A 27,996-nucleotide genomic window follows, 5' to 3' on the forward strand; every position below is an offset into this window, starting at 1 on the left:
TCCTACTAATAAAGGTTGTAAACCTAAATGGCATTTGGTGATACAGTCATTTTGTAAAGGAGGGGGGCCTCAAAATAAAATTCTGCTAAGGGCCCCAATTTGGCCAGGGGCGGCCCTGTGTACACATGGCGGACTGTCCCTCCACACACACCAAGCTTGGATGCAGGAAACGTTACTTGGTTTTGACAAGGTGGGTTTTGCCACAGGGCTGCTCATAACTCGGACACCCAGCCTGTCTGCTTTCTCTAGCCCAGAGACACTCCAGAGGAAAAACAGTGAAACAGGAGAGTGGTTGTAAGGTGGAGATTTAGATCACTTTATTTCATTGTCCATTGTGCATGTCTTTCGCTAACGAGCAATAATTCTTAACTGCATGTGTACAATTCAATTACATTAAAAGGTAGCAGTGCTTTTATTAAATATTACTGGAATCAGCGACCACCTGAGGATGGACTACACATCACTCTTCAAGCTGTGAAAGAAAGAAAAGAAAATTCAAAGTGATTGCTTTTTGTGGTTGAAATGTTTGTCAACCATTGAATTACTTTCGGATGTATGGATTTGCCTTTGTACGTTATTACAGATTGTTACCTGCAACACAAGGGTAGTTGTATTCTGTCTCAGCCTGGTCACCTAGCAGAAGAGAGATGGAAGAGAGAAAACAATCAAATAAGAGTGATCCACAGTCTAACTCATTAAGAACATACAATACTCAAATTTACTAATATGATATTCTCTTGATACTCCCTTTAAACAGGCAGGCTTATATTGTTTGTAGGTAAACAGTCAATGTGTAGAGCAAAAGAGATTGAAGGGATTTGCTGAAATACAATCTCATATTCTCTGATGATGGTTTAAATTTGTATTGCTTTCTCAACATCTGGCTGCACAATAAATTCCTACTGTTTTGCATCTCAAGGTGCTAATTGAACTGTAAACAATGACCTGGGCACAGAGGAGGAAGTCTTGGCCCAGATATTCGTTATCTGGATATCTGATGGCTACAATGGAAACCTCAAACCATTGCCCTCATAGCTAAATTGTCATTAGACGATAGCCAATGGGTTCATGGATTGCTATTCTGACAAATGCTCAGGTTTTTGTACAGCTTTAGTAAAGAGCATAGTGTATCAGTGTGTGGTGTAGTCTCTATAATGAGTATGGTCTAGACCTGCTCAATTTGGAAAGTGTCATGAGATGACTTTTGTTGTAAATTGGTGCCATAAAAATAAAGACTGATTGATTGAGTATTAGAGAGGACTGTAGTAGAGTATCTGATTTACTTGTTTGGTAGTAGTCATAGATCTTGACCACAGCTGGCTTCAGGTTCTGCACTGGGTGCTCCTGCACAATCTCAAGGATATGGTTGATAGGTATGTCCTTTGTTAGCTGTTGGAAGCAAAACAGACAACGCAATCAGTAACAAATGTGTAGAACATCATTAATAGTTATTCACTGTGAATTCCTCTCACCCCCTTAAAGTACACAAGAACGTGATCTTCCTTTTGTTCAACACGATCCACCAGCAGGGCACCTTTGAGCTGTGAGGAGATGATATTCAGCTGGGTTATCCCGTTGTCATGACATCAACAATAGACACAAATGATCACACAAATAATGCAAAGTTAAAGTTTAAATAACTACTAAAATAGCTTACCCTCTTCAAAGACTGTGGGTCTGGGACAAATCCTGAGAGCATTTTGATGTCCAGGATCACCATGTTAGTAGTGCTCTCCTTTCCTCTATATCTGTAATACAAGCATAAAAATGTGATGTTACTTAGTTACATTTCATCCATCTACTAGTTGCATGCAGACAAATCTTTTAATATGGAGCTTTGGACAGGGCTTTATATACAGTTAAGACATGCGTGAGCAAAGAATCAACTACAAAGTTATAAACATTTCCCATATGTTCATCTGCAGAGGATTGTTCAGTGTTTTAGTATTCTTCTATCATTGCTATAATGTAGATCCAGTTGTTGATGATTACTTACAGGGACTTCAACTTCAGAGTGAGTTTGGGTCTCTGAGATTTGCGGGTGCAGTCAGCCTCTGGTTTAACCTCCACACTGAGGATGGTGACATCAGTAGGAGTTGGGATGTTGTAGTGGAGAGAAATCTGGGAAAGAGGTGTACAAGGAAGGTTTAATACCAATAAAAGTGGACAAATGTAGTTTAAGTAACCCTTTAATTTTCCCTGGCAATCAAGCCATTTACTATTGTTATATCTGCAGATATTTACCATAGCATGGAGCATAGTGTTTCACTTTATGCTGATGACATTTCTATATCTTTTTCTTAACCTTCACAAACATCTGGACCTGCTAAAGGGGAATTCCTGTATTTTTAAATACGTGCCCCACATTTACATATTTTGGTGTGTAAATCATTTATTGTTACCAAATGTTTGAGAATGGGTCCAGTAAATCACCTCAGTTGGCAGCTGAAATACAGCTATTGGTTGCAACACAACCGTTTTGGGGCAATTCCAACTGTCAAAGTTAAGTCCACTTTAATTGCTTGTTTTTGCCACTGAGGTTGTTATTCTGAAAACATTCCATAAAAAAAATTGTATGGAGATAGAGCTTTTTGTTAAATGAGGAAATCTGTTTTGTAACCAGAGGTGAGTTGCTGCAGGAAGACCATGATGTAAATGTGAGTCAGAGATGGACAGAGGCGTTTGGAGTGTAGCGCAAGGAATGCCATCAAGAATTTATACAGTCATGGCTGACTGATTTTGATGTTCTAGATGAGGCAACAACTGTAACAACCCACCTCACAAGATTTCAGAGTGAGACTTATTAAACGAATCATGTGGCCTCGTTACAATGATTGTAATGTAAGTATCATTTACACACCAAAAGATGAAGGAAGATGTTGAGTGCTGGCATCTGCTGCATATCTTCTTAGGTGGAATAATTAACACACTGAAGACATGTGTTTCCTAAATTGTTATACTTATTGTCAGATCACATAATCTTCTTAACATAATACTTTTGTAATAACTGAAATAGTCAGATTTCACCCCTAATTTGGAAAGGAAACAGCCTTCAATTAAACAAAGCATACTACAAGGACCCATTATAATAGAGGTATGGCAAAAAATGCATATTTAACATTGGTGCATTGTTGTGTTTGTGGTAATGTATGTGCTGTATATCAAAGAGAAATAGGTAGAGCTGCAGTGATGACTGACCTGCATCGAAGCACATGCAGTGCCCTTCACCTCCAGGCTGTGCTTTCCTGTCACGTCCTTCAGCACCACTTCCTGGTAGAGCAGTTTGTTGCCCTGATTCACATCAAATACGAGCTGTTCACTGGGAGACTGGACTGTCACTGTGCTCGAACCCTCCGGACTGAACACAAGAGTTCCGTAGAGAGCCAGAGCCTGAAGAGCCACCACTGTGTCCTACGAGACACACATATAAAAAAATAAATCAGAAATCTAATGACAGCCATCACTGCTTTTAAGTTAAACAAAGACAATTAAATGCTCAGATCCTTAATATTTGTAATATGTAATTAAAGGTGCATTTTGAAAGATCTGGACATAATTTAAGTTTAAGACATTCAAAAAATGAACCAACCCTATCAACAGAGTGTGAAGAAGTAACAGATCTGACGTTATGTCGGAGGAGAGATATCAACTGTTAAGCAGCCAGGTACTGGTTGTCTCTTCTTGTAATACCTTCTCTAATAAGTCCTCCTGGCCTGAGGGGCGACAGTGAGTCACTGTTTACTTGTCACTGTGGCATTGCTAAAGCAGAGCTAAGTGAGCTGTAAAGGTACTGTAAACAGAGCATGATCTGATATCACCAAGTAATTAACAGCATGTTTTCTAATAAAAACAATGTCTCTGAACTAAACTAAATGCCCTGTCACATCTTTGTATTTATAGGAGCAGAATTTCAGTCCAGCCACCCCCAGTGATGAATTACCACCCTGCCCTTTATTCTCATCCATCCATCCATCTATCTTATTATGACTGAAATATGCTTTATTTGGAAGCAATACATGATTTGAGTGACTTTAGCCTACTAATTGCATTAATTGTGCACTCTTAAATGAATCCCCTGCTTCATCGCTCCCCTGCACCAGTAGGGAAAGCTGAGGTCCAGAGGTTAACTAAAGAGGCAAATAAACACATGTCCAGGTCATGTGAATAAACACAATTGATAATGCGGTCAAACTTGCTGCACAAACTTGCACAAACAAGCTCAAACTTGCTGTGCCGTGCTGGTGGACCTGTATATATTACGCAGGCAATGTTGCAAAAATGTTCAGCTAGCCTGTATTCCTGAAGCCTGACAACAATTCAAAAGGTAATGGTTAAGTTTACATTTGAGTTAATTTAATATTAAAAACAACAAATCTATTCTACTCACTATAAGGCTTTGGAGCAGGGCTCTCAAACTCCTGGCCCAGGGGAGTATAAAGTACAGTACAGTATATTTTTGACAAAATATAATGTAATCCGGTCCGTGAAATTATTACTCTAATATTTTTTTTAAATTACTTGTTTGGCTGTGCAAACCAAAGATGTCTCTGTTCAAACCAATGATGAACAGACAGTTACAAGACAAGTCCATATTACAATAATTTTTCGTGGAGTTCAGTGAAAATGCAATCTGCCTGATATGCAAGGAAAAACTTGATGTAAAGGAATATGATGTCAAACGTCATTACTTGACTAAACACAGAGGACAATATGAGAAGTACCAGGGAGACGAGAGGAAACAACGAGTCACGCAGCTACATTGAGGACTATCTTCTCAACAAGGTCTTTTCCATAAAGTGAAGAAGGACACAGATGCTGCTGTTGAAGCAAGTTATGTTGTGAGTGAATTAATTTAATTGCCAAAGTGGGAAAGCCATCCACCAAAGGGCCATTTATGAAGGATTGCATGTTGCAAGTTGCTGATATTCCATGTCGAGAAAATGAGAGCTTGTTCAACAATATCTCTCGATCGGAAAACAAATTGGCAGAGCGGATTAACGAGTTATCAACTGACATTTATAAACAGTAATGGGACATGAAGTTTCACTGCATACTCTGTGGCACAGACTGGACCGAAAATGCACAGCTAGCTATTTTCATCAGGGGTAATGACAAATTCCAGGTGACAGAAGAGTTGCTGAGATTGTGAGCCAAAACTAAATTCAGAGAGGCACAAGGAAAAGACAACATGACAATGTCAGAGAACTCCCTCTATCCATCCTGCCTTTTTGGAAGCACATATCTGTGTGAGAAACTGTATCTCGACTACAGTATGAACTTTAATACAGTAAATGCGAGTACAGGTCCAGGCTTACTGATGCTCATCTTGACGCTGTACTTCAGCTGTGACCTCCATCAAGGCAAATGTAGCTCAGCTGTGTGAGCAGAGGTGCTGCAAAGTGTCTTGCAAGAAATAAAGTACAAATCTATTCAGGGATTTCATTTGTTAGTTCAGTGCAAGGTTTAAATACGTTATTTAAGATATAAGGAAAAAGGATTTGCACTCACAGTTTAAAAAAAATGTTTTTGGTTATGTATGAGGAAAATATGAGCAGAATGCAAATGTAATAAAGTAAAAATGTATTCAGGTATTGCATTTGTCAGTTCAGTGCAAGGTTAACTTTAACTTATTAAGTTATTAATTAGTTATTAATATGGACAAAAGTTTTGCACTAACTGTTCAATGTAAAAATAATACAAAATGGTATTTGCATTTTAGCATTATTCTGTTAAATAACACAAAATTTTCAGAAGTGTTGCGCTTTCTTGCAGTACCAGAATGCTTAAGTGGCCCTACTACGAGATAACAATACCAGCAGTGGCCCCAGGCTCATTTGAGTTTGGGACCCCTGCTTTGGAGTCCCTCATAGTCACAGGTAGTTTGAGACAACAATTAATTCGAAATGTGATATCAAATCCAATCTTAATCAGGTAACAACAGCCAGAAAAGTGGTTTAGTTTAGGCGAGGCTGCATCACAAAAGGCTGTTGGGATTGGTCACGTGGGCCTGAGTGGGGCTAGGATCCTTTCCAACTTCCTAGTTGGAAGGATCATCGGAGGAAAAAAGGCGCTACTTTGTTCAGGAGGTGGTGAGAGCAGCAGTGGAGCTGACCAGAGCCTGCAGGGCGGTGGGAATGAAGCTACAGGGAGCTTGGACAAGATGGGAGAATGCAGTTGAGAGGAAAGTCACCTGGGCTGAGCTTTGAAAAACCAAGCCACACTGCATCCAATTTCTCATCCAGGCAATTCCAAATCCAGCATTACACTATTTAATCTGTACCTGTGTAGAGGAGAAGCCTCCATAGTAGTTCTGCTGCCCTGTGAGCCATCTGACAATCGGTGTGGCATAACCCAGGTCTTCAGCAGTAGGAGACGCACTGAGTTTGGCCAGCAGCACATAGGAGCCAATCTCCACAGACAGAGAGGCTGACGTTTCTGTTGCTGTCTGAGACCAGTGGAGGAAGCCGCCTACAAACAGACAACGGGCACAGGTAAGATAAATTTACAATAATGGTGCCTCAATGATTTCCCTGAGGAAGATGACTCACCTTGTTTTAAGGCAACAGTGTCTAGGTACTTCAGAAGCTCAGCACGGGCCTCCATGTCTCCTGCCAGGGTGAAGACGTATGCTAGCAGAGCAGTGGTGTAGGTATTGCTGTGGTCATTTATGGACTCCCTGAGGCATGACAGACTCTTTTTTACCACCTCATCCTACAAAAGATTAAAAAAAAACACACCCATCATAATAAATAAATGTATCATCAACTGAATTTATTGATCAAAACACAGCATGTTTATTCTGTTTTATGATTGTTTTGTATTAGAATGCTGTGTGAACACATTCTTGTATTCAAGTAAACTTTGGAAAAAGACTTTAATGAATGGATACTGAACAACAGGTTAAAAAGTTAAATGTATCAAAAAGTATACCATGTTTTATTCATTATTGCCTATGACAAAGTTTACATTTCAAACCACATTAGCTGTTTGTACGGCCGAGACTCTACTTACATTTACAGACGTATTCATCTCCAGGAAGGCAGCAGTTATGTAGGCACTGAGAGTCACTTCATCAGACACACCACCCTGTAGAGATTGAGCATCGTACAGATATTATTACCACTGTATCTCCAACACTCAGAAGTTATTTAGGTTATTTAGAGCACTGCTTACATTCAGATGCAAATGGTGGCAGTGTTTCAAAGTTACCACTGAGCTATGAATAAAAAGGGCGCTGATGGTGCAGTGGAAGTGTACATGTCTAACCTTCATCAGTTTCAGTTATCAGCAGCTGATGGTGATAACTGATAGTCCTTTTAGAATATGAAACACTACAGAGATTTTCACCTTACCTTCATTCTGTTGTTGAAGAGTCTTCCTGACTGTTCAAAACAGCCATTTTCACGTTGTTTGCTCTCCAGCCAAGTCTTTGACTCCTCAATCTTTGTTGGGTCGATGTAGGTAAAAGACTGGGCTTTGGCGAAAGATCTCAGCACGAAAGCTGTCAGCCTGAGCATATTACAACAAGGTTAGACATTAACTGACAGGATACGACACCAGGACGGACTTGATCTGTGTAATGTCTCACGATAGTCATCAGAAAACACTAAACATTCAAAAAAACAAATAGGATTTTTTTTTTCACGTGTTTTCATCGATGGAAAAAACAAATTAAGGAATTTAGAAAGATTATTCAGGCAGATTTTCCACCAGTTCTCAAGTCATTAACACAGAGAACGCAATTTAGATCAGACTTAGAATCTGGAAAATGTACTTGCTCCTGACGGTTTATATACATGATTCACATCATCAACTCTGTGCTTTTAGTATAGTTTCTTTTTCTTGAGGTCAACTGTATATCATTGATAAGAGATGGTCAGTGTTGCACCTGTACAAATACTATTCTATATGGATGATTGATCAGTAGTGTCCTTACCAAGTGTTCCCCGGTCCTGCTCCAAATGTGCTATAAGCACCCTCTGGATCTTTGTAGTTCAGCTGTCTCTGGTAGCCTGAATAAGAATAGAAACCAATCATTAGGCCATTAACGATTCACATATTGACACGGAATGAAATTTGTTTATGATGTTTCCATCAGTTTAAATGTACAGACAAAGAAAAACAACATTTTGGGGAATATTCTGCCTTCATTGGACAGCTGGTAGTAGAGAGATGACAGGGAATGAGGAGAGCATGCAACAAAGGTCACCCAAGTGACCTTGGGATTATGTTTGGGACGCTGTCAAGTGATTACACACACCAGATCTCCTGCTAATACATTTTGCTAAAATAATCCGATGCTTGCAGATGGTATATTTTGCACATCTTAAGGGTCTTATATGTTTCTAAACAAACAGAGACTCACCACTGGTCAGGTAGTTGGTAGACTTTTGTATGATAGCTGGGGTCAGCTGCTGTGTATTTTTCAGGTACTGGAGGATGTAAATGTTTGGGGCCAGGAGTGCCATGTTCTGCTCACCACATCCGTATGGCATCCTCAGCAGCCCATCCAGGTTCTTTAGGGCTCGGCCCAGAATGTCACCTGCACAAAAACACTGACTCACTAAGCAAGAACATGTAACTAACCTGACACAGATAATAAAAGTGTGTGTTATGTTGCTACACCACCCAAAAACCTTCTGTTAACCCCACCAGAATCAGATTTAATACTGCATGCTGTTTTTTATATTATAACACGTTTTGTGTTTTAACTTTGTTTTATTCAGTAACTTTGTTTTAACATATTTAGGTGGCTAGTATCTATGAGTGATGACAGTTTGATGTGGATCCAACCAAAAATTCAGATCCAGCAGATTTAAATATGTTTTATTTGAAATTGGATTTGTCATAGTTTGTGTTTTTGGTTTTGTTTTTCCTACTTTATTTTGAAGCTCTTTCCTCATGTGTCATGTTTTGCTCTTCATTTCCTTCCTTTGTCATTTGTCCCGCCCTTTTCACTCCTCACCTGTGTTCTATTAATCACCTCTTGAGTATTTCAGTCCTTGTCTTCCCCCTCTGTTTTGCCCTTGTGTTCTAATGTGCTAATGTTGCGACTCCTACTCTGGGGCAATAGGACTAATGTTGTTATATTGAGAGACAGTCAAGAGAAACAGTATGAACATATTATTGTGTGTTTGCGTTTTTGTGCTGGTGTTAAACTTTTTAATGAAGCCCGTTTTGCTTTGTTATCCTCGCCGGTATGTGTAAGTCTATTGCTGCTGTAGGAAAATTTACTTGATAGGCATGCCCTGAACATAATGTTTATTTGATTGGCACCTGTGTAACTTTGATTAGCACCCAGCAGTTAGGTTCCTCACACTGTACAAAGATTGTTACAAAGTTGGAACGTTAGTGGCCCACTGGACAGTGAGGCTGAGGTTAATGAGGATCATGTTCCTTCTCTAATGTAATGTGAGTTTCTTTGTGGGAAAACTATATCATTAAAAATTTAAAAAATATTATTCAAAGTTTGTTTTTTCATACCATTATACAACATGCCCTTCATACAAAGGCTTCAAGGGAGGTACTGTAATGCTGTTAACTTGCCAGATTGTGTATGGTTAAAGCCAGGAAGTAACCAATTACTGGGCTGTCAAGCGATAACAAAAATCAAACATTATAAGCTTTGTGATTAATTAATCAAAATTAATTACATATGCTAATATTTACTGTAAGCATTTAAAAATATATCAATGCAAATAAATTTTGGTGGATGAGTGAATCAATGAATAATTGGACATACATTTTTAAAGGAGGTGATATTTTAAGTTTGAGTACTCTGATGGTTTGAAGTCCCACTCCAGTGTGTTTTGGTATTTTTATGGTCTTTCCTGACAATGTTTTTATAATTTTTGACAAATAAGTTAATTTTGTGCTTTTGTGTGTTGCTTAGCTTCTGGTGTCTTAAGAGTGCCGTGGCTCCTTTTTAAGAACAAGGTGGTTTGTAGCAAGTGTGAGGAGAGTGACAGAGCAGACAGCTGTTAGCCACCAGGAAAGATGTAATGTTTGGCTGAGAGGTTGTCTAGTGGCAGTAAATTTACAGTACAAGTTACAGTTTGACCATGAATGAACTGCGCAGCTCCCACTACACAAGAAGACCTCATGTTTGAGTCACAGCTATCACTATCCCTGTTAATATCCATGCTACTGCTGTTCATGCTAATGATGCTAATCATGCTGAAACGACTGCCTCTGGGATCAACTTCCAACTATTAACCACAGCCCATTCTCGGTTTGAGAAAGGATGTTAACTGTTTGACAGTTAGAAACGATGGCTGCAGTGGGACTTTTCCATTCAGTACGCTCAGCAGCGTTGAGTTACTGCCTCCATCATGTTTACAACGCTGCTGTGGAAAGTGTTTAGAGACGTAAGGTCATGTTACTGAATTTTTCATGTAATTAATCAAAATAAACACATTTTTTGACAGCCCTACTAATTACATCTACTCAAATTACAGTAATTAAGTGTTTGGGTACTTTTATACTTGTACTTGTACGAATGTTACTTGTTCTTAAGTATGCATTACACCATGTAATCTACTCAAAAAAATCATATCATATCTGAGTACTGAGTACAATGTGAATTGATATCTAAACTTAAACCTAAAAGCTAGTCTAAGGCTATCCAATCACAAATGGGCCAGTGAAAACCCTGGTCTTTGGACAAAGAACAAAACTCTGCAGCGGGCCCACGTTTGGAGCAGTGACCATGAACGCTGCGCAGAACTGTCATAGTTTGAGTTTGTTAGGAAACGATGTTTGAAGGAAACAGATTTGCTGAATAAACTCTGATGTAGCGAGCATTCAACTCACATGACTGATCAGCTGTTTCAGCTGCAAAAACATGTCCTCTCTCCATTTTGTCTCCTTGTTTATTTACCTCTAGCCTCTGTTTACTTCCATGTCCACGCATTTCGAGCCATTTAGCCTACACCGCGTCATCCTGTGACGAAATTACGCTTCACGTCGCTCAGTTCTTTGCTCAAAACAGTTCATGGACGCGTTTTTATTTTTTTGCAAACTTTCAAAAGTTCTGCTCCACTCCTGTGTCTCCGGGTTTCATCTTGCCATCGTGTCTTTCTGGCTTTTATTCCCCAAGTTATTCCTGGTTTGTACTATTGCCCTTTTGATTTGATACTTGACACTATCCTGTGTGTTCTGACAAGAACAATGCACAAGTTGGAAGTAATTTAGACTGAAGATTTGGAGAAACAGAAACCCCTTTGATTGAATGTCTGCTATTGATAATGCATTAAACATAAAGGGTTAAAAAAGTAACTATTACTGTAAAGTATTATTTTAATACCAGTAGCTTTACTTGTAATTGAGAAATATTTCAGTAATGTTACTGTATTTGTAATTGAGTTCAGGTTTTCAGTACTCTTTCCACCACTGGTTCAAACAACACTCCATTTAAATCATTTATTAGTTTACCTAGGACTGATAGTGTAGCTCGGGCAGATCCATCAATCATGACCTCAGGGAGTTGTATGTCTATTTCCTCTGTCAAAGCCTCATCTGTGTGCAGAGAAAGAGAACAAACATAATATAGAGAGCATCCTCAAGTAGAACTCAAGACTAAAACAAAGGCGTCATTGAGATTTAATTAACACTTTAGTTTGTATACTGAAACAGGTCAGACTGAAAATAAGATGGGTCGTTGGGTCATGATCAGCTCTGACATTACTTTAATGAAATGTATTCAAGTAATAACATTTAAAAGAAGAGCTTTGGACAAGGCACAAGTGCCAAATTTAGACATGTTATCCATCCATCCATCCATCCATCCTGACCTTTTGGACAGAGCAGCCAGTTGTAGTTCTTCGTCATCTCAATTCCCTCAGCCTGAGAGGGAAGGAAATAATGACTTCTCTTAGTTTCTATTTTGTATTAAATATAGTGCAGAAATGGTTTCTTTGTCATCTTTTGTTAAGGTACCAACCTTTACAATGAGAGATCGTGTGACCACGTCAATACGACCTCTGTCTGGCACGCTCACAATCTCATTGTCACATGAAGTGTGGGATGGTACAGCCTCAGCAGTCACAGATACATTCACAGTCCCTAAAAAGATCAACCAACACAGCATGAAACACCAGTAAAACATTAAATATCACAGTGTCAAAACATTTTGTCACTGATTTCACAGAGATGAAAACCAGAAGTGCTGGGGAAAGAGGGACAGCAGTTACTTCACCTCAGCACTGTTCAACATTTTACCCCAGTGTGGATGAAAGCTTGACCCTTACCCAAGGCTGAGGGAGCCATGGTCCAGCTGAGGGTGTTGCGCTCATTGCCACACAGACAGGACGTATACCGGTCACCAGAGAGGGGGGTGAGGGTGTAATCTAAGGAGGCTGCTGGAGCCACATTGACCTGTTAGATGGAGACATTGATATATATTTTCAGGCTGTCCTCATCAGAAAAGCGGCCACAGTAGGTCAACTGTGAAAGCAGCTTATTACGACCCATATTTATGTTTCTTGTTAGCTGGTGACCTTTATTTGCTGTATGTTATTAGATTAAGTAGTATAAAGGCTGAAAAAATCCACATATGGAGGAGGTTAGGGACGGATGGTCAGGTCAAACAAGCACAGCACTCTCACCCAAGAGACCGCTGTTCATGTCTCATGTTAAAGTCAACGGTGAGTAACTTTAACTTACTAATAAAGTTAAGTTACATTACGTACATTACATAACTGAAGTTACTTACATAACGCAACTTACTGTAAACTAGTTAAGAAAATAAGGATAATTCCAAATGTTTACCACAACCTGTTGTCATGATTGAGTTGTGAGAATATGGTAAACATAAGTATGGACAGCATGTTAGTGTTGTCATGTTCACATGCTGACATTAGCATTTAAATGCACAATATCTGGTTTCTGCATTCATGGGGTCTCTTCATCAGAAAACAAAACAAAAGACTTATGGGAGGGAGGTCTGGGCAGAGTGGGGGCATAGCTGCTGCAGCTGCTGAGATGCACCATTACCTTGAAACTTGTGGACATTTGGGATAATGTAGGTACACAACTCAATAAAATATAGAACAACGGGCTAGCCTCGTTTCGACATTTTAATGCAGAAATCTTCCATAGTGTATCTTTAATTAATGTAAAAGCATTGATTACCATGATGCAGCTGGACAGGTAGTTGAAGGTAGTTGCCTTCAGTTCAAAGTGCTCCCCCCGAATGATTGAGTAAGGCAGGCTGAGCTCAAGGAAGAAAGGCTGGAACACTCTGATCTCTTTACGAGGGGCCAAGCCAAAACCCTGAGAGGACAAACAGAAAGCCTCTGTCTCCCAAGTGGTGATTGTGTCCGGGACAGTGAAGGGCACGTCCTTCGTTCCAGACTCTCTGGATGAAAGGATACACACAAACACATTCAGTGAGCTGGAAAAACATACTTATATAAGTCATATTCATAAAATGTGATGGCTGTAGCTCAGGAGGTAGAGTGGGTCGTCTAGTAATCGGAAGGTCGCTGGTTCGAATCGTGCAAGATACTAAACCCCAAATTGCTCCTGATGAGCAGTTGGCACCTTGCATGGCAGCCTCTGCCATCAGTGTATGAATGTGTGTGTGAATGGGTTAATGTGACAAGTGTTGTAGAGCGCTTTATTTTATTTATTTAAGGGTTTAATAATCAGGGACAATGCACATTAATAAAACAATTTAACAAATGTAAACATGCCAGAATTAGGCAAAAGGCTATTTTACATCTGCTGTCCCTGGACTGATGTTAAGAGTCACCCGAAAAGAGAATAAAATGATTTAGTTATCGACATACAAATAATACATTAAAGGATTAGAAAACTAAATCTGAATAAAGGTTAAAAGGCAGAGAACTAAGCAAAAGTCCATACATACACACACAAGCTAACATAACTCAGCTCAAACAGCAGCCGCTAAAGACAAAACAGAAGCAACATTAAGCAGCAACACCAACATCGACAAAAAAATAATTACACAACATAACAACAAACTAATAACAAACTAGCAGGTCACAAACAAGCAAAACATAAACACTAAACACATTAAAAGCCATGCACAAAAAGCAACAGTAATACTAGACGATTAATAAACTGACAGACAACATGGCGGATGGCATCAGAGAGACAGGCAGAGCAGCAAATGTGGGGAAAAAATTAAGCACTAAAATGTAATGTTGACAGCTTTGACCACTAATTAGCCACTTTTTTAAAAAGTATTTAAAAGAGGCAAAGTGTGAAAGATTTCTAATGTGAGTTGGAATGGAGTTCCACTCACGCAGCCCTGATTGAAAATGCAGACTGGCTAAAAGTACTTTTTCTAAACGGGACAACAGTCTCCTCTAGCTGCACTCCGTGTAGAAGTTGATGCCATTTTTATAAACTGGTTCAATACAGGAGGCGTAAGTCCATGTATGATTTTGTACATAAGACAAGAGTGTGAATATTTAATCAGGGTTTCCCAATGTAACAACTTGTATTTGTATTTTGAGCGGTCTGTAGACTGGAAAAGCGCTATAGAAATGCAAGTCCATTTACCATTCCATTTAAATAAAAACGACTTGAGAAGATGAGTTAATGTGTAGGATTAATTGAACTATTGTAAATAGCTCTACAAAAAAGTGACTCTAAACTCAAATATCCTGTGCAAATGTGAATATATTTCTATATATTGTGTTCTTGAGAATTCAGAAATTCAGACAATTCAGTGGAAAAACAGACAATATTTCTCACTATAAAGAGCATAACTCTAAATATGATGCTATGTTTCCGAATAATACTTTTGTCAAAACAGAACATGTGTAAATTGATTAATAAGTGAATAACATAAATGATTTGTAATCACAATCTGCCTTACATGTGTACATGCAGGAATTCAAAGAGAACCATAATAATAATAATAATAATAATAATAATAATATAATAATGATAATAATAATAATAATAATACATTTTTCGTAATTTCATGTGAGGAGCTCACCCGACTTCCACCAGGTCCCATATCCAGGTTTCGGGGAAGAAAGTGCGGACTGTCTCTATTGGTGAAATATCCTCAATATATCCTCCAGCTCCCCCACCAGGACCAGGCATACCTGCCATTCCCACCATCACTCTCTCCACTGATGGAACACTGTCATACCTCATAGAAATACCTGAAACAAAATCAGAAAATACTTCATCAGAAGCAGAGCACAACAATGACACAGTGAGCTGTTTAAAATCTGGTAAATATTCAGCATGTGTCATTTCATAGATAAGAAAAGCAAAGTCACCATAGTGACCATGGCCTTGGTGGTATTGTCTTCCCATGTATTTGAGGCATGAAGGTACTCGGATAAACAGGTTTGTTGCCATCTTCAGCCCTACATTCTAGATAATCCGACACAATACAGTCATCATTGAAAAGTTAATCAATTGTACATCAACATAATGTATGAATATATTTTTTATTTGGGGTGTAATTTTTTGTGCAGTACCTGGAAAACTGTATGAGCATCCTCTCTATCATCACGGTCAGGATGTGGCATAATGTGTCTTCTAGGTCTCACATGCAGACATTCGTCAGGATCTTGAATGTCATATGGAATAAAGGATGCTTTTCTGACAGGCAACAACCCAAATATCTGAAAAGAAAGGTATGGTTCAAGGCTATAAACGACCAAATGTTTGTGTTGTATGAAGATCTGACGAAAAATAATTCTTGGGATTTAAGACGTGCTCTTAAAATGTGGATGTAGAGTATAGCTGTCAAAACTGTACTCAGGCATACAGAGGGGTATACCTCACATATGTGAACATAACTTTTGTGTACAGTATTTTCATTCCAGCGTGGGTGAAATTATCAACAAAAATCTGTACAGTTGGTTAAAAATCTACAACTGGCAGAGGGAGAAAGGAAAAAGGAGAAAGAAATAACTAAAATGATAACCTTATATAAGAAAAAGATTATTCAGAAGGCACACAGATGATGTTTGCATCCATCTGTGGTGATTCCAGCAGTTACCTGCTCTGCCTGCAGGGTCTTCCCTGGCTCCTTGATGAGGACACTCTGGTCGACAGCACTCACACCACACAGAGAGTCTGGCTGGGCCGTCACCTGCAGGTTGGTCTCCTCTCCTGGGACAGCTGAGGAGGGAGAAAACTCCAAGGACACCTGACACATACAGAAAACACAAAACGCACCATCTGGGTTTTAGTGGTTTAAGATGACAATCTCTGATCTCGTCAAATGCATACAGTAAATGACTGCTTGATTGATTTTTGATCAGGAGGCCTGTCAAATTAAATCACTGTCCTTTTCATTGAGCTAATACCTTTATGTGCAAAGTACCTCGCAGGGGAGAGGAAACATAGAAGTCACTCACTAGAATGTCATTTTTTCCATGGTCAGAGGTGCTTGACAGAGGAATGGCCTCATGGTTCTTAACTTTAATTTGCACGCATGACATATTGCTGATATGCTTTAGTTTATGTTAGTAAGTATAACTACTGCAAAGGGGTTGCACAACCATACCTGTGAAATATTAAAGGAGCAATTTGTAAGACATGGCCAGAATTTTAGTTTTAAACATTAGAGGAAAAAAACTCACATTATCATTATGTAAGTCGTCATGCTAATCAGCTAACCCTGTCCTGTCTGGGAGTTTCATTTACCCATTTTCACAAGTTGTCTTTGCTTTTAGTGTTATAAATGAACAAAACAAATGACAAAAGTCAAGAAAGTAAATACTTTTCCATCTATTTTCCTTACCAAATAGTAATATAACCATATGCCATCTGTAGTAACATTTCTCTCTTTCACTGAACAAAGAGGAGCTTACTTGCCTTGTTAATTCATCTTAAAACACACTTCATTCAAACTCAACAGAAACAAAATACAACTCATTCACAGTCTTGGATACATTTGTCTCTCACTAAGCAGCTGCTGTAAATCACCTCCATACCGTATCCCCTGATGTCAAACTGACCTCAGTTGGTCTTGGAGGCTGTTCATATAATTGATCACGGCCACATATTGACCTTTTGTAACACAATTAAAATACCTTTTGATTTTACGCGTGCTTTTGACAAGCACAGTCAGTAACACAAGTCTTCTTATACTGACCTTGTGACTAAAACATTTCTCAGTGGAGAAGTCAGCACTGTGGGCGATCACAGCCTCACTGGGGAGGACGGCGTAAGCCACAATCTGGACGTCTGGTGCTATCTCTGCAGACACTTTCAACTTGAAGGACATCTCACCCTCAGTCACTGAAACAACAAACCAACTGTTATTAACAACAATCATCATACACATGAAACAATAGATCAATAACAATGCAGCTCATTCGGTCTCGAATAAAGGGTTATTAAGACGTCATACTTTGCCCACCTGACTTATCTTGCACCTCGATCTGTTTAAGTCCTTGCATGACAATGGCTCCTCTGGATAAAACCTGAAGCATTTCAGAGAAAGGGACATAAAGAATGAGTAATGTTACACTAAAAACTCGATATCCTTTAACATCAGGTTACAACACTGCCCGGTGTTCTGGTGTGTGATCATTTGTCATTTTATTAAGTACTGAGGGGTATTTGTTTCTATGATTCAGGTCAAAAAGTTTTCTGTACAGGTTCAGTGTGTAAGACACCAATATGTGGTTGTTCAGCTAAAAGGGGGATCTGGGGCCTGTCTCACAGGTCTCACAAGTTCAACAAGTGTCGCTCAACTCCTATTATTTGGATAAAAGCAATGGATGGAAACAAGGTACAAGGTACAAACACACAACAATCCATATTCTATTTAGCTGTTTTTTGGAAAGGTGATTAAAATTTGCACATTTGGAAACACATAATTTGCAGTGTGCAATGTAAAAGGCTGGCCAGTCATCAATGGGGATCAGTGTACATTTTATCTCTATGGAATATTACTGGGTCTATCAAAACATTTTCTTTTTCATTTTTCTTCACAAAGTAGCCTCATAATATTCAATTGTACATTTTATGTATTACTGTTTCTGCGATTGAAGCCGTGTTTACAGTGTATCCTGTAATTTTGGATTATTATGAATCTATCAATTATTTTAAGATTACATAACAGATGTTGCTTTTTTGTGTTAGATGCTGGTGCAACATCTTTGGAGGAGGATCTGCTCCCTCTGTAGATTTAAAAGGCTTGTTCAAAGGTAATGAAAACACAATGATTATTAGTTTCAGGTGATTATATATTATTATATATTATATGATTATACACTGATCAAAACCCTAATTATGAATATTATATTCCCTTCACACTAATGGATCCTCGTAAATCGTACACAGTGGATCTTGCCAGATGCCAGTAATCTAGTTTAAAGGTCAGATTAAAAATATCTCTTCTGTCCATGTCTCTGGAAGAGAACTGGTGTCGAGCCGACAATCAGTTCACCCACCACTCACCAGATACATCACATCCACAGAGCCTTGCGCCTCTCCAACTACAGTGTATTTAATGGAGATGTCTTCTTCTCTGTCACAAAGAAGTGGTGCATCCTTCTTCTTCACCTCCAGGGAGCTCGTGGATTTAGTATCAGGGGAAGTAGGTTGGACCAAAGACACCATATGATTTCCGATTTCATAGTGTGCAACTCTATAAGGATCATACCCCAGTGCCGGTTTGTTGCCAACCTAGATTGCAGAAAAAACATAAATAAGTGAAGTGGTTGAGATAAAAGAACACTTTGGAAAGTGAGTTCATTCTTCACAGCCAAGCAAATATTTAGGTAGAAATGGTAAACAGTTCCAAGATGGGCACTAGCTACTACGCTGGCGCCTTGTTCAGTTGTAGCATTTTGAGATACCATTAAAGATATCAGTGTTTGGGCTACGTTATCACCTTCAAAAAAGCATTATGATGTGACTTATGAATGTAAGCTAACAGATTGTGGTTTCTGTGTCTTATCTTACTTACGTGGAGTTGGAAGTCGCCTTTAAAGTTAGCTGTGCTCAATGAGAAAGCAGCAACACCATTGTTGTCCGTTGTGAGATTCTGTAGTCGATTTGCCGACCATCTCTCACCCTCAAACAGGTATACCGGCATGTCAGGAATGGGTGTATTATTGTAATAAACTGCTTTAACCTGTTGGAGGCACAAAGTGGTATCACTGTCATTGCCCATGGCTTGATTTGCAGAGAATTATACTGAAGAAGTGAAGACCACATTCACTTACTTTTCCCTCCACATTTGATCCTTGCTCATAAATCTTGGGTGTGTCAATGAACGACAGCTTTCCAACAACATATGAAATCCTTATTTTCTCCTGTCCTGCGTTTGAAATATCTGCACAAGAATATGGGGCGCCGATTGTAAAGTTGCGCATGCTAAAATAAACAGCAGCTTTTCCACACATTTAGCACCAAACCCCATTAAAAAAACGTATGTGAATTTTTTAATATTGCTTTTGACCAGATTTACAGCAATATTTGTGAACTTTGTGATATTTACTTCTCTTGTAAAAATATAGTGTCAATGTTAAATCCAAATGTTAAATCTAAATGTTAAATATTAAATGTAAATGTTAAATGTTAAATCTAAATCTAAATGTTAAATATAAATATGAATGTTAAATTTAAATCTAAATGTTAAATGTAAATCTAAATGTGAAATCTAAATCTAAATCTAAATGTTAAATCTAAATGTTAAATCTAAATATAAATATAAATGTTAAATCTAAATGTTAACTCTAAATCTAAATAGGCTATAAATGTTAAATCTAAATGCTAAATGTTAAATCTAAATGTCACGGGGAAACTAAATATTTAGCTAATATTCAAATTCACACTGCCTGTCCCCGGAAGTACCAAAATAAAAGCTCATTGTCGCGAACAAGCGCTATTCGCGGTCAGAGGCGAGTCTGTTGGGGCCCCAAGCAAAAATTTCCATAACATAATAAGTTTGCTTATTTACTTTCTTCTACCCTAATAGCTAGCAAATTAATACTTTTTATTAATTAATACTATTAATTTGCTAGCTCTAATATTTTAGAGTGCTGCTTCTTCCTGTCAAGGAGGACAGGTCAGCAACTAACTTTAGGTGACACTTTTTTTTTTTTTTGTAACTTGTTGCTGACCATAACCGCGTCCATGGCAGTGGCCAGGCAGAGCTGCACTCGAACCCAGCTGGACCCAATGAAGTGTGGGTCCAGCTCAGCTTGCAAACTAACCGAATGTGAATTAATTCACATAACAATGTTACCGTTTCTACATTTCAAAGGGATCAGCCAGCGGCGGCTTCGCGCATGCGTGACTCGCAGTCTGGACTCGAGGGGTGAACTTCTCCTGCTCTGACTGCAGCCGGGAGGGACTGTCACACAACAGTCCCTCCCGGCTGCACTTCCTAATCTTGACCGTGCCAAAGCACCCACAGACGGCCCAGTCCTCTGTGACAGAGGACTGTCACTGTGGGTGCTTTGGCACGGTCCCACGGCAGCACCCACTGCTCGTTGAACGATACACTTTCACGTCAGAGTCTCCACAAGTCTCCACATACACCAGAAAAAGTCGCTAGATTTGTCGCTAGTCGCTTTTATGAAAAAGAGTCGCTAGAGGGGTCTGAAAACTCGCTAAATATAGCGACAAAGTCGCAAAGTTGGCAACACTGCATCACACAGGTGAACGTGAGGTGGGATTGATTGACATGGGGCCCCATTCGGGAGGTTTCGAGATGTCAATGCAAATCGCCCATTGTTGTTTATTTAACCTTTATTTTTAAAGGGAGGTCGGTTGAGAGCAAGCCGTCTTTTCAATTCTCTCTTCCATTGTGGTCTTTTGCGGGGGGTGGGGGTGGGGGGGCATGCGTCGAATATATATATATTTGAAACATTCATAAAACAGCCCTCGGGCCCCGAGTCTCGGGGGCCCCCTGGCAACTCAGGGCCCCAAGCAGTTGCCTGCCTTGCCTGTTCACAAGCTGCGCGTCTGTTCGCGGTCTTCTCGGGTAGTCAGGCGAGTGATTGCGCTGCACTGTCTCACGTCTCCTCACCGTGCTCTCATGTTGCTTGCCACCATGTCCAGCGACTTAGCTGGAAACACTGCCCCGGCAGCAATAGGTTCAGCAATGCATCCGCAAGGACAGCGACAGTAGCCCTTTTCACAGAGTCGCCGCATTATCCCCGCTGCAGCGGTTCGCCAATTCTCCGTCGTTGTTTGTTCACACAGAGCCAAGCAGCTTGATGTTTGGTGGGTCAGGATCTCAATCCCAACACATTATAACAGCATCCATATGATTATAATCAGTCAGCGGGTACATGTTTAGATTGACAGGACTCCTGTCAATGGAGGACACCTGGGGAAACACCTTGAAAAAACACACAGACGTCATCAACATGACGTGTACCTCTATCGGAGCCGCAGCGCCGGCTTTCTTTGTGAACTATACAGCGGTTTGTCTTTATGCCAGCGCTGCTTGGCTCTGTGTGAACAACCAACAGCGGAGAATTAGCGAACCACCGCTCCGGCGATAATGCGGCTTCTCTGTTTGAAAAGGGCTAGCACAGATACAGCATACACCACAGTAGAGCCACTACAGCACTCGGTAGCTTTTATTTTGGTACTTCCGGTGACAGGCAGTGTGAATTTGCATATTAGCTAAATATTTAGTTTCACCCGTGACATTTAGATTTAACATTTAGCATTTAGATTTTACGACGGAGTATTAGGGCCACATTGAGGGAAAAAAAAAATCACAAACTTCGAGAATAAAGTCGTAATTTATGAGAATAAAGACGTAATTTATGAGAATAAAGTAATAATTTATGAGAATAAAGACGTAATTTATGAGAATAAAGTAATAATTTATGAGAATAAAGACGTAATTTACGAGAATAAAGTCATAATTTATTAGAATAAAGTCGTAATATTACGAGAATAAAGTCGTAATTTATGAGAATAAAGTCGTAATTTACGAGAATAAAGTCGTAATTTATGAGAATAAAGTCGTAATATTACGAGAATAAAGTCGTAATTTATGAGAATAAAGTCATAATATTACGAGAATAAAGTCGTAATTTATGAGAATAAAGTCATAATTTATGAGAAAGAAGTCGAAGTACTTAAAACCGAAGTAGGTCGATTGAACAGGTGATCAGATTGTTTACAGAAGTACGTTGATCTTGACAGGTTGCTTATTGTTTACAGAAAAATGTATTGATGTGTTTGCATCAAACCAAAGTTTTTATTGTTTACAGAAAATGTATTGATCTGTTGTGATCAAAGCAAGGTTATTATTGTTTACAGAACATATGTGTTGATCATTTGTGATCAAGTTGTCATGGATTACAAAAGTAAGCCAAAGACATTGGATTTCTTGAGGTCACTTGCAGATCTTTGTATGAAGAGATTTTATTCTGACTGTTTACTTACTTGTGAAGTTATTAAGAGATATGTTTCTGGAAAAGATGCATTTTCTTGCATAGTCTTTTTAAAGTCCTAAAACTTATGATGATATGATGCTGATGTGCCAAAAGATTAAGTATCTCCTTGTTTGTGAAACCTATCCTAAAGTATAACTCCACAAAATCCTCCACGGCCCTCATTTTACCAACTGTCTTCCTCTAAAACAACAGGTTAGAATATTATGACTTTATTCTCATAAATTACGACTTTATTCTCGTAATATTATGACTTTATTCTCGTAATATTATGACTTTATTCTCATAAATTACGACTTTATTCTCGTAATATTACGACTTTATTCTCGTAATATTATGACTTTATTCTCGTAAATTACGACTTTATTCTCATAAATTACGACTTTATTCTCGAAGTTTGTGATTTTTTTTTTTCCCTCAATGTGGCCCTAATACTCCGTCTTAAGATTTAACATTTAGCATTTAGATTTAACATTTACATTTAGATTTAGATTTAACATTTAGATTTAACATTTAGATTCAACATTTAGATCTATATTTATATTTAACATTTAGATTTAGATTTATATTTAACATTTAGATTTAGATTTAACATTTAGATTTATATTTAACATTTAGATTTATATTTAACATTTTGATTTAAATTTAACATTTAGATTTAACATTTAGATTTAGAGTTAACATTTAACATTTAGATTTAATATTTAACATTTAGATTTAGATTTAACATTGACATTATATTTTTACAAGAGAAGTAAATATCACAAAGTTCACAAATATTTCTGTAAATCTGGTCAAAAGCGATATAAACAAATTCACATACATCTTTTTAATGGGGTTTGGTACTAAATGTGTGGAAAAGTTGCTGTTTATTTTAGCATGCGCAACTTTACAATCGGCACCCCATAAAAGAAGCCTTCATGTTACGTCAGTAAGCCGTATTGTTTAAATTCATGACACTGTAATTTTCTTGATACTTGTTCTCTTTGTAAAATCTAAATATATGATAAGATATTATATAACTTGCCTGTCCCCTCCTCTTCCACTGTGGCCTTGAGGTCCAGCTCATCCCTCAACACCTTTTGGTCAAGTTTTGTGAAAGTGGACATCTTCAAGGTAAAAGTGGCACAACCCGCCTTGTCTGTCTGTGAAGTACAATAAAACAAGACAAAATTGGAATAAATGAAAAAATGAATGGACAAACTCTCCCAATTTCAAACACATTATGTATATAATGTATATAATATGTATTTTCTGCCTCTAGGGGTCTCTCCATCAAAGCAGAGCAAATACACAAAATGTTGGGAGGAACGAGTGGAGAAGGGGTGCATAGCCGCTGCAGCTGCTCAGGGTCAGCCAGCTCTGGAGGAGAGAGTCGGTGGCAGACCCAGATAAAATGGAGCAATAAACACCCAGAGTCACATTAGATTCTGCTCTGATCTGGAGCCATTTACCAACAGAAGGAGAGCTCTGAGAGAACATATTTTACATTAAGGATTTAAAAAGTGGATTTATCTTTACTTCCATTTATCAACCTGACTGCAGCAGCGATCAGTTGAAGTGACCTCCATTGTTGGGTGCTTATGTACTGTAATCTCGACTGCAGACTGAAGCTGTAGGGGGAATGTACTCGAGCCCAGTATTGAATGGTTGTTACAATGAAAGCATGATTGAATTTCCCCCAACATGATTAAACAGATTACCCAAACAGTTCAGAAGTTGCTGCAGTATTTCATTGTTTTTTATGGAATAATGCACACACAGAGACTGTATAAGCACATATAAGGTCTACCTTTATCTTCACATTGTTTCAGCACAGATGAAACTGTACCTGCTTTGTCTCCTTGTGACATGGGGCTGTTATATCAGGGACACCCTCCGGATTATCAAGGTCAATTATAGGAACACGATACCCGTAGCGTTGAAGAGGTCGGCACATCTCAACATGAACACTGCCTGGTACAGGTTGGCCATATGTATACCTTTTTATGATGGTCATAGAAAATTGTGTTGTTTAAAGGAGTCATTCAGCACCACATTGGATCAATTGTAGTGTAATGAGTGAAAGGCCTTTGACTTACTTTGCACATACTTCAGCTTCGATTTCTTCCTGATCAATATTTGCCTCGTCACATGATTTTATTTTGACATCAAATTTAGGCAAAACTGGGAACAAAATAGGATTGTTAGCATTCTTGCTTGATTTTTATGTTATTTTTCAAATGGACTGAAATGAAAAGTTATAAAAAACAAATATGACATACCATATTTCTCAACCTTGAAAGCATGATATATTTTTTCTTCACCAACTGATACAATAACGTTGTAGGTTCCTTCACGGGCCTCAGAGTTCAAGGAGTAAGAAAGCTGCAGTATTTTACCACCGGATGTCTTGCTCAGCCACTGTCCAATCCTGTTGCTGTTAACATCCTGTGTAATAAAATACATGGGACAAAAAGGTATTCATGACAAAAAAGGGAAACTACTGTAAGAGGTAACATGTACACAGAAATACAGTGCAAACCATACCATGCTGCTGACTGATTATTTTTATCTTATCTTTGGATGGTGTAAAATTGTACTTGACTCTTTGTGAAAACATCATGTTTACTTAAAGCACTTGAAGCCTACACTTTATATTACACACACTTTTTAAAAAAAAAATTAACTACCTCCAACAGATCCCAACTAATGGCAGTAGTAGTATCCAGTAACAGATATACTGGTATCAGTGGATACTGTCCATTGCAGATATATGAAGAGAAATTATTGCTAAAAAGAATTATATATATTTTGCTTCATATCCTTTTTAAATCAAATTGAATAAAATTGTTGAAATAAATCTAAACGAATGATTAGCTTTAATATCACAGTCCGTATATCTGAGTGGAGCTTGTGCAGTGCATAAAAAATAACAACAAAAACGGGGCAAACTCTGTTGATGAAGACCGTTATATGCTTTATAAGTCTACAGAAATGCTTGAAAACAGAGCTTGAGTTAAGATTATTTTTTTGTGCCAAACTACATTAATGTAATTTGTACGGAAGAAGAAGGGATGGGTAAGTTAAATTAGCCTATAAAACATGATTTTACAGTGAAAGCAACATTACTTAACCTGAAATCAAAAGCTTCAAAATCATTTTGATGTTACAGTGACTTGTGTTTCTGGACTACATAACTTCAGCGAACGGAGCATAAAGCTCTACGGAACAGTCACACGTCACTATCAGTGATTTTGTAGAAACTGGATCATATTTTATGGAGAAAATGTTTTCTGGTTTTCCCTCTGATGTCCTCCAGTCAGTTAAGAGCAGGGGGCCCCAGAACAGTACCATACCGCCAAATGAAACTTGTGCAAGTAAATAAAGATTATTTTGACAAAGTTGTCCTGACTGAAATAACATAAAAGTATCAACTGGTTATTGATCATTAGCCAAGTCAGCCCGTTTTGACAGAGGTTAAGCCGACAGAATGTTATAGCCATGTGTTGTTGTATCTGTTTCAGGTTACGATAGCTTTGCATGATATTGTTCTTGGGGGTTAAGTTTTGAGGTGACAGAATTGTTAACTTAACAGAAAGCTTAGTCTTTTGGTGTGTCTATTTTATTACATGAGAAAAAAGGGTATGAGGACATTGTCTTACCTCGATTTCAATGATATTGTACTGCAAGAAAAAAATGAGAGATATGTTATATATAACTGATTTATTACAGCATCAGCAAAAATGTTCAAACGCAGCACAGACAAGTTTACTGAAAGAGGCCCTGGTTGTACTATTGACCCAGAGCTTCACCAGGAGCTGACTGAGTCACATAACACCAACCATGTCAGTCAACTCATTACATAACTGACTTCTGTTATGATGTGAATCTGTCCATTTTGAGCACAATCCAATAACTAAATGACGATTAAATATAAATGTTCACAACATGAACAAACAGATGTCGCTTTAAGTCTCAGGAGTACACACAGTAGCTGAGGAGAGCACAAAATCCAACAACAAGCACATTTTTTTTTGGACTGCTATTACATTACAGGTCATCACAAATAAACAATGGTGCTCATGTATAAAATCCATCAGAATATGCCCAAATAGCCTTCATGCGTCCAAAAACTCACCAGCTGACTGGCAGGTCTCAACTTGGAGTCTAGTGTGATGACTCTGAAATGCACTGAGAGAAATGTAAAGAAATTATATGAAGCATTTTCAGCTCATCTACAGCAAAGTTCAACAGTCAACTGAGAAATTACATCAGTACTTCCAAACCTAGTTAATATACATTAGAATAACAGTTAACTTACTGTTGGCTTGTTCCCTCTGTTATCTGTTGTGCATTCTTTAACATTAGAGCAGAGCCTGTGACCCATTCCTTCAACTATACTATTGTCATTCAGTTGTTCTCTTCTTCTATTTACTGCAGCTAATTGTCACAGGGCATCTGAAGCCAATTTCAGCATGCAGTGGACTACAATCTGGGAGATTATGATGGGTTTCCCAGCGAGGGATGAAAACACAAACCGGAGTGCAACATTTTTAATTCTGGATAATGAGAATTTTCACTATCCCAAGAATAATCTATGTTGTGTACAACATCATAGATAATCATCTGAAGGTTACCTGTTTGTCCAGGGAGGTAGATTGGTTTATCTGTTTGGACAAATGTCCTTGGTTGATAGAATTTGATTTTGACACTCCTGACTTCTTTTGAGTAAAACGTGTTGCCTCGTACCTCCACTTCCAACTTCTGCACCAGCTCATTCTGCACTAAAGGAACCTGTTACAGACAAATATTTAATAGACAGCAAAGGCGCCATTAAGATCAGTTTTCTCTTAAAATCACAAGTGTATGCTGTATAACAAAAGCATTTGTCGATAAACACCATTGTGACTTTTTAAAAATATTTTGTGCGACAAATCTGTGTCTTATAGTCCATTTCGAGAGCTGACCTCAAATTGAATGCAGTCGTGAAACTCTTTACTGGATGTCTTCTGGAGAAGGGTTGTATTCTTCTCTTGGGACGTCAAAGTGACAGTCATGACCAGAGTCTCATTGGGCTGCAGGAGACTCGCACAGAATTTGGTGTTAGCTCCAGCTTCGAGAACTGCAGGAATGGTGACCATGTACTGCCTACAGTCAGAAACATACACACATACAGTAGGTACCTCACTGGATCTGACATGGAGGACACTCCAACCCAGAAGATTATGCAGCAATAAAGCATTATTCAAATTCATGTAAACCCCCATACGCATGCTATTATTATTCTGTCGGATAGGAAAGGTCAACTTACGGTCCTGTTGCTGCTTGACCAACACACAACCAACTTAAGAAGACACACGCTGTCCATGTCCACATCTGAATTCCAGGAGGACCCATGGCTGACTGACAGGGGACTCAGAGTCAGCATCTGTTAAATAGCCTTCAATACAGAAATCCACCCCCGCTCACACACACATGATGCAACTCATCATGCAACCACTCTATCTGTTTTTCAGGGAAGTTAATCAGTTACAGATTTGAAGATGTTCTTAATGTAGTGTTTCAGGCTGACTGCAACTGAAAGGCTCTTTTTTTTTAAATTAAATGACTATTTTCCTACAAAACAAAAGGACAAAAT

The 27,996-nt window shown here is 38.5% G+C and overlaps 1 protein-coding gene across 1 annotated transcript; it reads right to left on the minus strand.

Moving 5' to 3' along the window:
- Nucleotides 1–302: 302 nt before the first annotated feature.
- Nucleotides 303–27,755, minus strand: LOC311255513 (alpha-2-macroglobulin-like; the record flags this gene model as incomplete). The annotated part of the gene is made up of 36 exons (XM_084350055.1): nucleotides 303–472; nucleotides 592–633; nucleotides 1,284–1,389; nucleotides 1,473–1,541; nucleotides 1,658–1,748; nucleotides 1,997–2,121; nucleotides 3,199–3,411; nucleotides 6,281–6,468; nucleotides 6,549–6,711; nucleotides 7,012–7,086; nucleotides 7,353–7,509; nucleotides 7,937–8,012; nucleotides 8,366–8,542; nucleotides 11,434–11,517; nucleotides 11,793–11,844; nucleotides 11,942–12,063; nucleotides 12,249–12,375; nucleotides 13,132–13,357; nucleotides 14,972–15,143; nucleotides 15,264–15,360; nucleotides 15,468–15,614; nucleotides 15,995–16,144; nucleotides 17,096–17,241; nucleotides 17,363–17,426; nucleotides 18,409–18,636; nucleotides 18,920–19,087; nucleotides 19,179–19,288; nucleotides 23,404–23,521; nucleotides 24,208–24,358; nucleotides 24,458–24,542; nucleotides 24,641–24,806; nucleotides 26,021–26,041; nucleotides 26,497–26,549; nucleotides 26,996–27,152; nucleotides 27,326–27,506; nucleotides 27,670–27,755. The coding sequence occupies 36 exons, from the start codon at nucleotides 27,753–27,755 to the stop codon at nucleotides 468–470; spliced, it is 4,398 nt and encodes a 1,465-aa protein (XP_084206181.1). The 3' UTR covers nucleotides 303–467.
- Between the last annotated feature and the right edge of the window lie 241 nt (nucleotides 27,756–27,996).

Source organism: Pagrus pagrus (assembly GCF_965226575.1).
Source record: "Pagrus pagrus genome assembly, chromosome: 4".
NCBI lineage: Eukaryota > Metazoa > Chordata > Actinopteri > Spariformes > Sparidae > Pagrus > Pagrus pagrus.